At 43.4% G+C, this 15018-nt stretch overlaps 1 protein-coding gene across 1 annotated transcript in view; it reads right to left on the bottom strand.

Moving 5' to 3' along the window:
- LOC119169944 (adenylate cyclase type 3) overlaps positions 1–15018 on the bottom strand; it is a 1227834-nt gene that overhangs the window by 279152 nt on the left and 933664 nt on the right. The window contains exon 15 of the mRNA XM_075886158.1: positions 5219–5342. Coding sequence (XP_075742273.1) covers positions 5219–5342 — 124 coding nt within the window. The remainder of the gene's footprint in view (positions 1–5218; positions 5343–15018) is intronic.

Here is a 15018-nt window from a genome sequence, read left to right as displayed (position 1 = left end):
TCCATCCATCCGTCCGTCCGTCCGTCCGTCCGTCCGTCCGTCCGTCCGTCTATCTATCTATCTATCTATCTATCTATCTATCTATCTATCTATCTATCTATCTATCTATCTATCTATCTATCTATCTATCTATCTATCTATCTATCTATCTATCTATCTATCTATGCCCCGCCGCGGTGGTCCAGTGGCTAAGGTACTCGGCTGCTGACCCGCAAGTCGTGGGATCAAATCCCGGCTGTGGCAGCTGCATCTCCGATGGAGGCGGAAATTTTGTAGGCCCGTGTGCTCAGATTTGGGTGCACGTTAAAGAAGCCCAGGTGGTCGAAATTTCCGGAGCCCTCCACTACGGCGTCTCTCATATTCATATGGTGGTCTTGGAACGTTAAAGCCTACGTATCAATCTATCTATCTATCTAGCCGCCTACGACTTTTCGCTTTCCTGGCCGTTTCGGTGATGGTATTGATAACCAAATTTGGTAAGGCATAACATGACTGCATGAAAAACATATTTGACTAGTCAGAAAACTAAATCACCATATGTATGTCGCGATTCCCATGATTTATATTTCATGGTCCTGCAGCTCTTGCGGGATTTTGTTCACAAGGCATACTGCAATACTCGTATGGTATGGCATGATTGCATGACAAACACAAGCGACATACCCTAGCATGAAGATCATGACATGCGTATATTGTAACAACATGACTAGATGCCACGCTCATGGTGCGCTCGCGGCCGTTTTGCTGGCGTAACATATACCAAGTTTGGTATTACAGTACATGAATGAATGACCAAGGTATGTGACTGGTGCCCACATGATAATCATTAGATGTGTGTCATGTAGCAATATGACTAAATGCCATGCTCTTGATGTGCTAGCGGCAATTTCTCTAGCTTCACTTATACCAAATTTGGTTTAGGGGACATGAATGGATGATGAAGTTAAGTATACTGGTGCAAACATGATAAGCATGAGATGCGTGTCATGTAAGAACATGACTACATGCTACACGCTTGATGCGCTCGCGGCCGTTTTGCTAGCTTAACAGGTAGCAAACTCAGTATTACGCGACGCGAACGGACGACATAGGCAAATGACACATCCAAACATGGTAATCACGACATGAGTGTCATGTAGCATGACTACATGCCACACTGATGATGCACTCAGGGCCGTTTCGGTAGCTTCACATATGCCAAATTTGGTATTGTCGCCAATGAATGACGAAGGTATGTGACTGGTGCAAACATGATAATCATGAGATGCGTGTCACGTGAGAACATGACTACATGCCACCTTCAAGGCGCCGATACAGTTTGACGTGATGCAGTGCACGTGCTCGCCGGCGTTCATTTCGTCGCGTCACGCCGGCGTTGCCACGCCAGGTGCCATTCCTGCCATATACTCGGAGGCACGCACTGCGCTGCGTTGCTTTGACGCATGTGTGTTTCAGCGCGTCCGGCGTCTTTCCGTCACGAAGAAAGGGGGATGCAGTGTTGTCTGCGTAACGCATCGGGGCGAAATGCAGCATGGCACATTTTGCGCCGGTTCCCGTCGGGCCGCGCTGACGGACACTGGTCCCGCCTGGCATCAAGCGTACGCTTTTCTAACTAGCGTCGCTGTTCCCAGCGTGCGCACACGTCAACGTTACATTGGAGTATATTGTGCCCTTCATGATGCACTTGTGGCCGTTTTGCTAGCTCCACATATACCAAATGTTTTGTTACGTGGCGTTAATGAATGACGAAATATATGACTGGTGCAAACATGATAATCCTAACACGCGTGTAATTTAAGAACTTGACAACATACCGCGCTCATTTTGTGCTCGCAACTGTTTCGCTAGCTCCACATGTACTAAATTTGGTATCACGTGACGTCAAGAGATGACGAAGGTAAACAGCACATCCAAACATGATAATCATGACACGGAAGTCATGTACGGCATCATTTATCTTCAGCTCGTAACGTTTTGCTGATTTTAAAGTCACATATTAACATTTATCATTCGTGCTTTGCATATCATCAATGCCCACTGTACGTGGGATCTGCCAATTTTGCACTGTGAGGCCTCTGTTATGCTTTTATGTCTAACTCTGAGTTTTCTTACCTAATTAATGGCAATCCCGTATCTAGTTTTGAATTTTCTAAATATTTAGGTGTAGCCTACACATCTAACCTTTCTTGGACTACCCACATCACCAACATCTGCAGTGACGCCTCACGATCATTAGGCTACATACGCCGCAATCTACGTAAGACGCCCACAAACATACGTGCTTTAGCTTACGTAACATTTGTTCGCCCTCAGCTGGAATTCGCTTCTGCAGTTTGGTCCCCTCATTTCAGCTATTTAACTAACATGCTAAAATCGATCCAGAATAGAGCCGCTAGATTCATCTCACAAAACTACGATCATAGCGCAAGCATAACACAAATTAAAAAAAAACTTATCACTTTCCCTTTTGAGCAACTGACGTGATCTAAACCTCTTTTCATAATTCCATAAATAAGTACATGAAACAAGGCCATTATCAATGACATTGCAAACATCTGCATTCACATCAAAGAGACTAAATAATCATGTTTCAATCGCACGCATATACGGTAAAACATACATTTTTAACTCATCTGCACTCCTCCGTGTCATCCACATGTGGAACAGCTTTCCAGATGAAATCGTAACAGAACGCAATCGGGAAAAATTCCGTCACCTTCTACGCACCCATTTACAGGAATAACTGCTCGTTTTATTCATATCAAAATCGGCACCTATGCGTTTATTCACTACTAGTATCGCGCTTCTTTTTCTCTTACTTTAAACTTATTTTGTTTGATGGTTTGTATACTAACATGCCATTCAGTTCTGTTGTGTTTTATTCAGCGACGTTTTCTTTTGAATAATGGAAAGTCTTTTCACAATTTGGGCTTGTTTTTTTAGCTTGTTTTAAATCATTATCTAACGCGTATACTCACTTGATGTTCATTGCCGTTATATTCCTATTAAAATTATTATTATTATTTTCTTATTCTTCTTACTGTTAGGACTTGTATAATAATTGACATTTAGTTCGTGTTATTGTTTGTATGGAAAGTCTACCAATTCATGTATGTATTCCTTTCGGGCTCCCCTTACACAATGCCCTGTTGAATCTGTAAGGTATTTTGAATAAATAAATAAATAAATAAATTACATGTGCCAATGTCACCATCTCCGCCACTCTTGATCACTGCAATTCATCTACAGCCAGTGAACTGGCTCTACTAAAGGCTGCTTTTAACTACATAGTGGACCAGACTACTAAGTCTTTGGTCCTTTTTTCTGGCTCATGAATGGTGCTGCATTCTCATAAGTCTCCACGCACGCAGGACCGGCTCGCCATTGACGCTGCCAAAGGTGGACTGGACACTTCCACACAAATTGACCAGAAATACCTTTCTCGAGGCAGGGCTCTGCGACATTCATGTTGGCACACACTTGGCTCCTCCTCCAGTGACTCATCTGGACAGACGCTAGTCCCCAGTATGGGCCTCAGTAGAAGATCGATCTATCGTATCACTTCGGCATGCCGCGAGATCTTTAGAGGCAAAACGAAATATGCTTACACCACATCCAATTAAACTTCACATATTGAAATTACTTTAGCAATAATATTGCACTGCAGGACTCACCTTTGTGTGTTCAATGTAGCGTCCTGAAATATATTAATCATGTCCTCTGTGAATGCACACTATACGCCCCAGAGCAACCGTCTTTGAAGGCAGTGTACATCTACAAAGGGACTCGAACTTGGCGTTGGCACTTAATCTAGGCCCATGGCAAAGCAGCTCTAGTGCGTTACAGGTCACAAAAGTGCTGCTGACTTTCTTGCGGGCCACAAGCGTGAATGATACATTGTAAATAGTGCAGTTTACGCGTGTTACTGTATGCGTTATGTGTTTATTACTGTGTACTCATGAATCATCACCCAGCACCTGCAGTAGCATATTAGGCGAAAAGCCAGACAAACGTCTCCAGTTCATCATTAAATTATTTATCTTCACCTTTAAATATTTATTTTGTTCTTGAGTTTATTACATAATATGAAATGTTATTAGTGGCTCAGCAGAACACTGGAGTAACACTTTTTGAGTTATTTGCTTGCCTTCATTGGTTTTTTTGGTACTATATTGTCACGGGGCAATATACAGTGAACTCTCACATGAACGAAACTAAAAGGACCCAAAAATAGTTCGTGTAACTATAAGTTGTGTAAACAGCATCGGCCTCAGCAGATGCCAAGTGAGAAAAAGTAATATGAAATTAATTTGAACACAATTTTGTTATTTTTTTCGATTGGCGTCCTTAAAGCGCAAAAAGGGAAAGCTCTTCACGTAGTGCGTTACTGTGCATGGCCTCTTGCACAGGTTGCTGTTGGCGACACAAAGTCTCTCAACTCTGATATATTCCACAGCCTCAACTTCCACAGCCTAAGTTTCTGATGCCCACAGAAAACAACTATTTCTCAATCTAATGGATCTGCGCAAGTACTGAAACACGTGGCTCATTTTTGTCTACTACTTGTCCACTTCGTGCAATCGAAGCATAATTATGCTTCGATTGCACTATGTGTACAAGCGATGTTTTTTCACTGGCGTGCATGGCGAATAGGGAAAGCTCGTATCGGCTACGCCAGAGCTGCTTTGCACAAATCTGAGGTGATCTCAAAAATTAGCTCGGCTCCGCACATAAAGTTTGTTCAACTGAACTATTCACTTATACGGAATTCATTTACCTTCAAAGTTTTCCCCCAGTTTGCATAACAAAACCACCGGGGATTTTCTAAAACTTCGTTTTTATTAAATATTTCTTAAAGCAAGCTTTGTACAATTGAGAGTTCACTGTATAGAACGAAACGTTATCACTGTGTGAGCGCCACCTGCATTTTGTGCTTCATCGCTTTAGTAAATATTCTATTTTATTTTTATAACCCTAAGGATTTTTTACGTTCTATTTTTCATTTTTACTTTTTTAAATTATTGGGAGAAGGTACAAACACAGAAAGCTCGAAAGCATTTCTCCAGCACTTTTTTGCCACTGAGGCTTGTCGTGTGAAGACCGTGAAAAATTCCCGAAACCATGACTTCTTTTGTAGTCTTGCATGAGGTGGATGAATGCAAAGCAACAAATGTTTTACTTGAGGGATATGTTTGTACAGAGTTAGGTGAACACTCACCCATCTTAAGAACAAAGTTGTTGAAACTCTCTCTGTTGATGTTGTTGAGAGTGTCTTTGAGAGCCAGCGCAAAATCTGTCAGCTGCGCCAGATGGCCCCACCTCTCCTGCATGCTGGCGCCATCCTGATGGTACATATAGTAGGGGATGAGGGGAGGAGAGTAAATGGCTGTAGAGTTCTTGAAATGCAGTGGGTTCCCATATTTGTATTACTCGTCCTCAGCTAGTATTCTTAATGCGGCACCAAACAGCAATTCAGATTCTTACAAAACTGACATCGTAAATAACAGCGCAACAGGGTTTATATGGACAGAAAGAAGAAAATCACACAGTGGTGAATTGAAAACAGACTTTCTTGAAAAAATGAATAAAAAACCGAGGCCTGCGTGGAACGCACAGCACAGTTACAACGAAAGCAGGAAGGGTGCCATTTGTAAATTCTTTTTAAACAATCTTTAGGTAAATGCTACAAGCACATTTGCAGGTACCCACTACGCCATAAACCATCATAACTTTTGTGCAGTACGGAGGCATTCACTATGCTATTCATTGTCACTCCTCGAGAAGTGCGGTACCTGCTACACACTTGCAAGCAACTTTGTGTATTTTGATGCTGTCGCTGACAATGACAAAGAATTATGCCTGAATCTTTTGTAGTGGGTTGGGGCATCCAACCACCCACTCGATACACAATTCGCATAGCGAGACAGGTGATTGTTTTGTTGCTGTTTTCAAGCGCTTCATTATACACGTAATAATGTCAATCTTTACCCTACACTAAGCATATCTGGGGCAAGTTTGCAACAAAGTTTCCGGCACCACCGTAGCTCAGTGGTAGCTGACTATTATTCAATTAGTTTTGTCCCATTTTCCGCAACAGTGGTTACGGATACGTGTGGGGGCAGCGGCTCACAACTACGATGCCAAGAATGACCTTCGTTGTTAACTAGTAACAGCAGTCGTTGTAAAAGAAAGAACATGCACTGATACTTTTGAGCCGCACATTGGTTGCGAGACAACCTGATTCATGGGTTCGCTAACCTATAATTGTAGTCTTCATCTAGAAGAGTGCTTGAAAGATGACTCATGCACTTGAATCTGATAAAAAGTTACATTTTCACTGCATGGGCGAAACAATGAATACAATAGCAACAACTTGGAATGTAACGCTGAGAATGGCAAGCAGACTGAAACGCCTAATGCGCTGCTCACGCATAAGTGATGCCCAAAAATAACACACACAGGATGAGAGCGAACTAACAACGGAAACAGCTCAACACTTAACACAGTGTTTAAACAAAAACAACGAAAAACCGTAATCACAGGCACGAAAGAGTGTGAACTAACAAGTGCCCAGTTGGCACTTCCCTGTGTCCGAAAAGCTCGCTCTTTTCGCAAACGGGTTCTGTGCAGCGAGAAAATTATCTTTGTGCGCCCGGCAACTACAATGCAACCGTTCGGTGAAAGCCCAAGGCGTAAAATACTACCGCAACGCTAGATAAACGTGCACACGCTCAGGCGCCCCCCCCCCCTCTGGTGAGGCAAAATACGCTTGGGACATGGGGCCGCGGCGTCACGACGAACGTGGCGCCGACCACGCTCTTTGCGCCATTTCGCTGGTAATGCTGCAAACACGCTGGTATTTCATCCTTGGCCTGGCAAAAGCCTAATGAGGTCGTTAAAGAGTACAACTCATTACAAGCACGCGCCAAGCGTGACTACTATTCTACTACCATACCAATTATGTCGCATTCTCACCCGCGGCATTTTTGTAAAGCGATTAAGCCTGATAATAAAAGTGCCATTTCACTGTGTGATGAAACGGGGACATCCATTGCTGATTCTCAAGTTCCCGACGCACTGAATCTAGCGTTTTGTTCAGTGTTCATAAAAGAAAGTACAGATGCATTACCACACTTTCCATATTTCAATTTTCGTCCAATGGAGGGTATTGAATTCAGGGCAAAGGGTATTGTCAAGGTAATTGTCTCTCTGAATTGACTCCTCATCCTGCGGTATTGACGGAATGAACGCGAAAGTACTAAAAAGTACAAAATATGCGTGCAGTGCGATTCTTTGTATTATTTTCCAGCACTCATATGACACAGGTACAGTGTCAAATGACTGGAGGACAGGGAAGGTCATTCCAGTCTTCAAAAAAGGTGACCGGTCTTCCTCTGAAAAATACTGTCCCATTTCCCTCACCAGCATATGCTCCAAGATCATGAAACACGTCATCTACTCTCAAGTTGCTCATTTCCTAAGCTCGGAGTACTTCTTTCATCCAAATCAACATGGTTTCACGAAGAGTCACTCATGCGAATCTCAACTTGCTCTATTCACTCAAGACATTCATTTAAACTTAGTAACATTCCAACCGATGCTTTATTCTTAGATTTTAAAACGGCCTTTGATAAGGTTCCTCATTCTCGTCTTTTGTTGAAATTGTCGAACCTAAACATTTGTCCGCTTGTTCGCAATTGGATTGAGTGTTTCTTAACCAACCGGAAACAGTTCGTATACGCTAACAACTACGCATCATCCACTTCACCAGTTCTGTCTGGCGTGCCCCAAGGCACTGTTCTAGGGCCGCTCCTCTTCCTAATCTACATCAACGACCTGCCATCTACTGTAACCTCTGAAATACGTATTTTTGCAGATGATTGCGTCGTGTACCACCATATCAATAACTCCTCCGACTTTTGTACTCTTCAGGAAGACCTCCTTCGTATTCAAGACTAGTGTACCACATGGCTGAATTCACTGAACACCAGTAAGACCATGAACATTTCATTCCATCGTCGACCCAACTATGCACCCTCCAAGTATAAGATTGATAACAGCATTATAGCTAATGTGCATTCCTTCAAGTACCTAGGACTTCACCCGTCTCAAGACTTATCTTGGACGGATCATATTACCCACATTATCAATTCAGCGAACAAAATGCTTGGTTACCTTTGCCGAAACATTTTCATGGCTCAGTCACATGTAAGATTACTTGCATACATAACGCTCGTGCAACCTAAACTGCAATATGTCTCTGCTATCTTTGGCGCCCACCAATCTAATCTCACTAAAGCTCTCCAACCAGTCCAGAACCGTTCCGCCAGATTTATACTTTCTCAGTACTCGTATCACACAAGCGTTTCGTCTCTAACGTCTAAGCTGGACCGAATCTCATGCCTTTGCCTCTACCACAGATTCTTTCACACCATGCCTCGTGACAGTCTTGATTAAACTCACTCATCGTACATCCTGAACAAGCCACCTGAACGCGTTAATTTCACCCCGTACCCGCACCACTACATTTCATCAGTCGTTCTTCGTCAGAACTGCCCGAGACTGGAATGGCCTTCCGAAAGATGTTGCACTTGTCCGTAATGCAGCACGCTTCCGATATACTATCGAACATACATGAATTGATGCCTTTGGACTTGCCTTTGTGAAATAAATTGTCTTACTTTTATTGCCGCCATTTCTATCTCCATTTTGTATTTTAGTCTTATTGATGTTTATTGTTTTCTCTTTACTTATGATGTCTACCCCTCATGTAATGTCTCTCGGGACCCTTAAGGTACCAATAAATAAATAAATAATATGAATATTTTCCCTCACATCTGAATCGCTAGCTGTAAGTGGTGTGTATAAATGCCTTGCCTGTTTGAACGTTAACGCACTAGAGCCTTCGTGGCTCTGTGGCTAACACCACGATCTGAGGAGCGACATGTCAGACGTTCCATTCCGCCCGCCGAAAGCCTTCTTCTGGATTAGTTTTTCTTGTGTTTCAATATATATGGATACGTATACATATACGATGACTGACGGCGGCATCAAACGCTGACACCAGCGGCAAAACCAGCCGAAAGTGTCACATAATTACTGTCGTAATAAACATTAAGGCATTTTCGAACCAGAGTGGTGAGAATCCTGAATGAAGTGTTTAGGTGGGCATCCTTCTTTTGTTTCTCTTTGCTTTGCTTCCCTTTTTTCGTTATTTGTATCCATCTTTCTTTCTTGTTCTCGTTTCCAGTTTCTTTCTTCTTTATTTCATTTGTTTGTAAGTTTCTTCACATTTTTTCTGCCTGCCTCTTTCTATTTCTACCATGCCTCCTCTTTCAATTTTCGCACGGGGTTCCTGTTGTCTTATTTTCCTAACCACAGCACTAATGTCCCCATTCTCCCTTCCGTTAGCGCAGGGTAGCAAAGCGGATGCTCAAATTTCTAGTTAACCTCCCTGATCTTCCCTCGTTTTATTCTTTCTCTCTCAGTATCCACACTTTATATCGCCATATGTGCTCAGAGAACAAAAGGAAGAAGACTTCTCTTTGATGCGAGCGTGCGCTCACTATGCTATGGCTGGCTAAGCTATATGTATAGTTTTTCGGCGTTAATATTCTAACACGAAGGATAATAAAAGGAAGAATCGTGGTACGATCATCATCAATATACCGAATAACATTAAGACTTTTGTTTGCGATGAGCTCGTACTTAATATGCTACAGCTGGAAATGGTATACGTGGTTTTGAGTGTGTTACGTCAAGCGACACCGACAGCTTACAACGGCCTGGCCTACTAAGGTGCTTCGCCCCGCCGTGGTGGTCTAGTGACTAAGGTACTCGGCTGCTGACCCGCAGGTCAAGGGTTTGAATCCCGGCTGCGGCGGCTGCATTTCCGATGGAGGCGGAAATGTTGTAGGCCCGTGTGCTCAGATTTGGGTGCACGTTAAAGAACCCCAGGTGGTCGAAATTTCCGGAGCCCTTCACTACAGCGTCTCTCATAATCATATGGTGGTTTTGGGACGTTAAACCCCACATATCAATCAATCAACGTGCTCCGAACTTAGCAAGGCTTCGACGCACACCCACATAATCGGCATTAGGCTGCCAAATGAAACGTGACAGCTGCTTCCGAAAGAGTCAACTCATGCTCTCGTTGTCCTAGGCTTAGTCAGCGCCTTGTTCTGTCAATGTATTCCTGCCTCTTGAGAATGAAACGGTGGTAATCATGGCAATAGTGCGACAAACATATTTCTCCACAGCAATGGAGACACACATGTCCCTTTCATAAGAGTATGAAAGTTGGCCATGTTGGCGATGCATAACTGGGGCCGTATTCACAAAACCCACTTACGAACAAATTTTTAGATGTGAGGCAGCTCTTTGACTAGCCTGTGTAAAGCTGTCCGGTGTGTCCACACAAGCACCCTCACCGCAGGTGCAGGAGTAGTGTCATGTAGGTATAATCTTAGCTGCGTGTTTACGACACTCTCTTCCTCCTCCGCAGCAGCTGTGGGCTCCTCCGCGCGCTCGCAACACACTTCTGTGTTGCTTTATCTTCTCCACTGCCCACAACGCTCGACCACACGTCGAGTGGAAACACTAGAGAGATTTAGTTGCGCATCTGCAGTAGCTGTACGGACGCGGCCTGCCATTGCAAATGGCTAGCAGGCTGCGTCCATATGGCTGCTTCAGACACTATGCTAAATATGTCAACTCGTTCGGCTCGTTTATCTGCGATGAAACTTACACTAAAGCCAACTAGCCTCCCATGTCTGCGTTTCAACCAGACGATTACTAGAATACGCGGTAGGGCGAGTTCCGCTTGAAATCGTTTTTCTTGCACCCACGTCGACGCCCGTTTCAACTGGGTCTACGCCATGCGCACTACTGCTGCTTTGTAAACCATTAGGGTTCCCTTCGAGGAGACAGTAAATAATTTTGTAAAAAGAAATATTGTCGCGTAAGTCTATTCACGAAACGAAAAAAGTAAAGAAACGTCATAAGCGAACATCGTTGTCACGTTGGCCACAGCAATAAAGCGCACTGCGATTGCCCAGGAACATGTCAGTGATGGTCATGCAATTTGCGTAATTCACCGAAACATGCTCGTAAAAAGATTCACGAAGAAAAGATGTGCTTAAAAGCAGCGTGGCTAGAAGAAAAACTTAAGAGTCGCTCGAACCACTCTTACGAACATTAAGTTGTATAAGTTGTATCATGTCGTGTTAGTTATACTTTTTATTCGCTACTGCCTGTACGGTTCCCCAGGTCCCTTCAAGCTGTTTTTCTACAGCTTTTTTGCCTGGGGAACCCCCAACTTTTTGTGTTGCAAAATAAAGAATTTGAATTTGAATTTGAATTTGACTTTGAACATTGTGGCTCCTTAAATTTTGCAGCCGTGCGCCGGGATACTTGGGTGTCATGGCTGATCTTGAGTTATTTCACAGCTATGTAGGCCTGCAAGATGAGTGCTGGTGCATTTTTATTTCATGAAATACTTTGGCCACAAAATATCACAAACACAGAGCAAAGGAACACGACACAAAGTAGTTATGTTCCCTTGCTCTGTATATGTCACCACAAAATACGTCATTAAGCAAGTACCAACTACGCACGCTCAGCCTTGATGCGTTTTTATTTTTTAGGCGCTTCAAGTTTTGTGTGTTGTTTCCTTTGTAAACAATGAAAACCACAGTTGTCCAAAAAGCTTGGAGTCAAAATATTTACCTAATCCTACTTGGCGTCAATAGCATAAAATTTTCCAAGCAAAGACTTGTGGTTGGATGAAAACCAATGTGCTACGTGGATGGTCGGTGAATTCGAACGCGGCACGGTATATAGTCAACTCTATTTTTTAGTTTGTTGTGTTGCGTCCCTCATCATCTAAATAGAAGTACAATTTGTGATGCTTGCCATATACGTGGAAATTACCACCAAAGGAATTATAGGAGCGCACCACTTGCATGCTATTGGAACTGCATGTGCATGATATCGGAAATAAAAGTGAGTGGAACTGATCAATTAGCCGTTCATAAAGCCTATTTTGTGGTTGCACTCTAGTGTACTTCGATTGGCTTTAACTGTCCAATAGTCACAATCTCTGAAATATAGCTGTCGATGCACTGTGGGACGATGTGTCACGGGCGCGTCCTTTGCAAACCGAAGCTCATTACGGGTGTGCGGGATTACGCATGAAACTACAAAAAAAAAACTTTTCTGCCTTCACTGTTCGTAAACAGAAGTGAGCCACGTTAATATGGCAACCAGTTGAAATTAAATGACTCTAGTAATTTTATATTAACGGATATGGGCAAACCCTCACAATTTTCGAGTAAACCTTGGCTGAATTCATCCCGCTGACAATTAAAGCCGTTTAACTTGGCGCAAGAATATCATTTAAACGTAGAGCCAGCCAATGATATGTATCATGTGCGAGGCAGGGACCACTTGACGTGGAAGTAATAGTGTCACTGTTGTAACCCCGCCGTATTCTCTCTTAGAAGCAGCCGACAAATGCGAGCCGACGACGGCTTGGCTAGGGTCCCTAGCTTGACCGACAGCCGCAACTTGTTATTGGCTGTGAAGCAGTACTCTCAACATAATGCATCCTCTAGGAAGATGCCTGTGACGTGAGCCGAATAGCGGGTTGCCAGCGCTCTCCTGTTCTCTCCTCCGCTACCCCAGTGTCGGCTACGAGCGCTTGCTGCGGCGGCCACTTTAAACCTCGCAGCCTCACAGATTGAAGCAATGTCTACTGCCATCCCTGAGGCAACCCAGCCGTGCCTGAGTAACTTCGTCACTTTCTAATCTAGTGAATGTAGTAGCGTTGGAGTGCCTGGATGTTCTCCTCACCCGCCTTTCTGTAGGGAGTGAAGCCACCCTCTGACCGAGCTCCTGCCCCCAAAGCCGGCTTTCGTAGCATTCTCTGCCATTTTCACGCCGAGCGTGCGCATCGGGACGTATCTGCAACGCGTTTGCAGCGTTCCGGAAGTCAGCAGGAACTTGACGTGGGTGTAACTACGGTACAATAGGATGGAAAGGTGGGCTAGTTGGTAATTCATGATGGTTCAGCGAACTGCGAGCGTGGGGGTAAACACAGACACAAAGCAAAGAGGAGGCACACAGCACGAGCGCTCAACTAACAACTGGTTTGTTCTCACGTTCGAAGGGAATATAAGTACACAAGGTTGCGCATGTCAACAGGTGCGCTAGTTGGTTAGGGTTCATAATGAATTGAACGGGGCAGCGTTAGAAAAAATACACGATCAAGAAAAGACACGACAAGCACTGCACTCAAAACTAAAATTTTATTGGAAAAAGGCCACTTATATAACCAGTGTCATCCAAGTCATTGTCATCAAAGGTTCCACGGGAACAAGGTCAGTGCAATATCAGCTTGAAAACAGCCTCGTGGAAAACATGAGCGACATAGAGGTATACAACAGATAAAAGCAATACCAAGTGGCTCTATGCACGTTTGCCGGAGACAATCTAATTGTTCAGATGAAAGGTATATAGATGCTTGACCGATGCACTTCTCTCTAAATCGGTAGATGTGAAAAGCTTCTATTATTTTCCTTCTCTTTTTACTACGATGACATGACCGAATGGCGGTGTCATCAAAATGTGGATTATATCCACACGAGTGGCTATGATTGGCTAGATTATAACTAGTAGGATTAGCAGAGGAGAGCGAGTGTAGGTGGTCTTGTCTTATATTGATGCACCTCCCAGTCGCACATAAACTTTACCACATGACATAGGTATCATATACGCAATACCTGTCATGCAAGTCGTGAAGTCGTGGACATGGTTAGTGTTGCATCCTACCTTTACCGATGAACCTGCTTTTTATGAAAAGTTGGCAAATCTTTCCAATCTTCTGCGGGGCGCAAAACACCAAATCAACCTTGTACCAATTGAAAACATTCATGAGTGCATGGGAAAATCAATGCAGGCATGATACAACAGTGAAATTGCTGGCGCGAGTTTTGCGCTCATTAGAGGATCCAGCTTATTGCATGCAGTCGTGATCGAAGCGTTGTCATAATCAGCCATCTTCAGCTTAAGAAGCTGGCTGTTTAAGCTGTCTAGAACCTGATGATATCACGAGGTTTTGAATGAAGAACACAGAGTTGAAAAAATAATGCCATTGTTTATGACTTTTGAGTGTGCAGAGTTAGCATGTAACAGCGGTTTTTTCGATCTGGGTTGGTACTTCCAGCCTACCTGATGTGGATTGATTGATATGTAAGGTTTAATGTACCAAAATCACCATATGATTATGAGAGACGCATAGTGGAGGGCTCCGAAAATTTCGACCACCTAGGGTTCTTTATACGTGATGTGGAGTGAACCGCATGTGCAAATCAAGATACTGCAGCTGCTGCTGCTCCATGAATTCGGAGGTGAACCGAAGACCAAGAACACAATCCTGAAAACATCTTATATTAATATTGTTTTATTAATATATTATTGTTTTCTTTTCAACAAGTTACATCGGAAAGTGTTACATGTCAAGGGATGATACTGCTAAAGGCAAATTAACTACCTGACAATGACGCTACCACCCAAGCGCTGTTCAACAGGGTTTCTATCTTCTATAAACTTTACAGATAAACAGAAAGTGGAAGCACTAACAAAAAAAAACATGCCACAATTCTTCCAGGAATAGTTGATCACACACATAAAATAATGTAAAAATAATGTAAACAAATGTGGCATTTTAATAGTACAAATGTCGCACACCACATAGCGCATGAAGGCCAGCTCATGCTATGAGGGCACACCACACAATGAATAAGATTTAACCACAAGCTTCAACGCATATTTTCACATGGTTTCATTCACATAGTTTAGAGCTTGCGGATGTTGATTTAGAAAAGAAGGCATCAGATATTTGTGTTTGAGTAGGTATGGTAAGGTTAACACCCTAAAACATAGAATAGCAACTATAACAGCGAAAAAGCCACTGCACTCGGAGTAACATACCTGTGGCGCCCCGCCGCTGAGTGGCCG

The sequence above is a fragment of the Rhipicephalus microplus genome, chromosome 2 (assembly GCF_043290135.1).
Source record: "Rhipicephalus microplus isolate Deutch F79 chromosome 2, USDA_Rmic, whole genome shotgun sequence".
NCBI classification, from domain to species: Eukaryota; Metazoa; Arthropoda; class Arachnida; order Ixodida; family Ixodidae; genus Rhipicephalus; species Rhipicephalus microplus.
The sequence above is the reverse complement of the archived record's forward strand: the minus strand, read 5'-3'. Positions and strand labels throughout refer to the sequence as shown.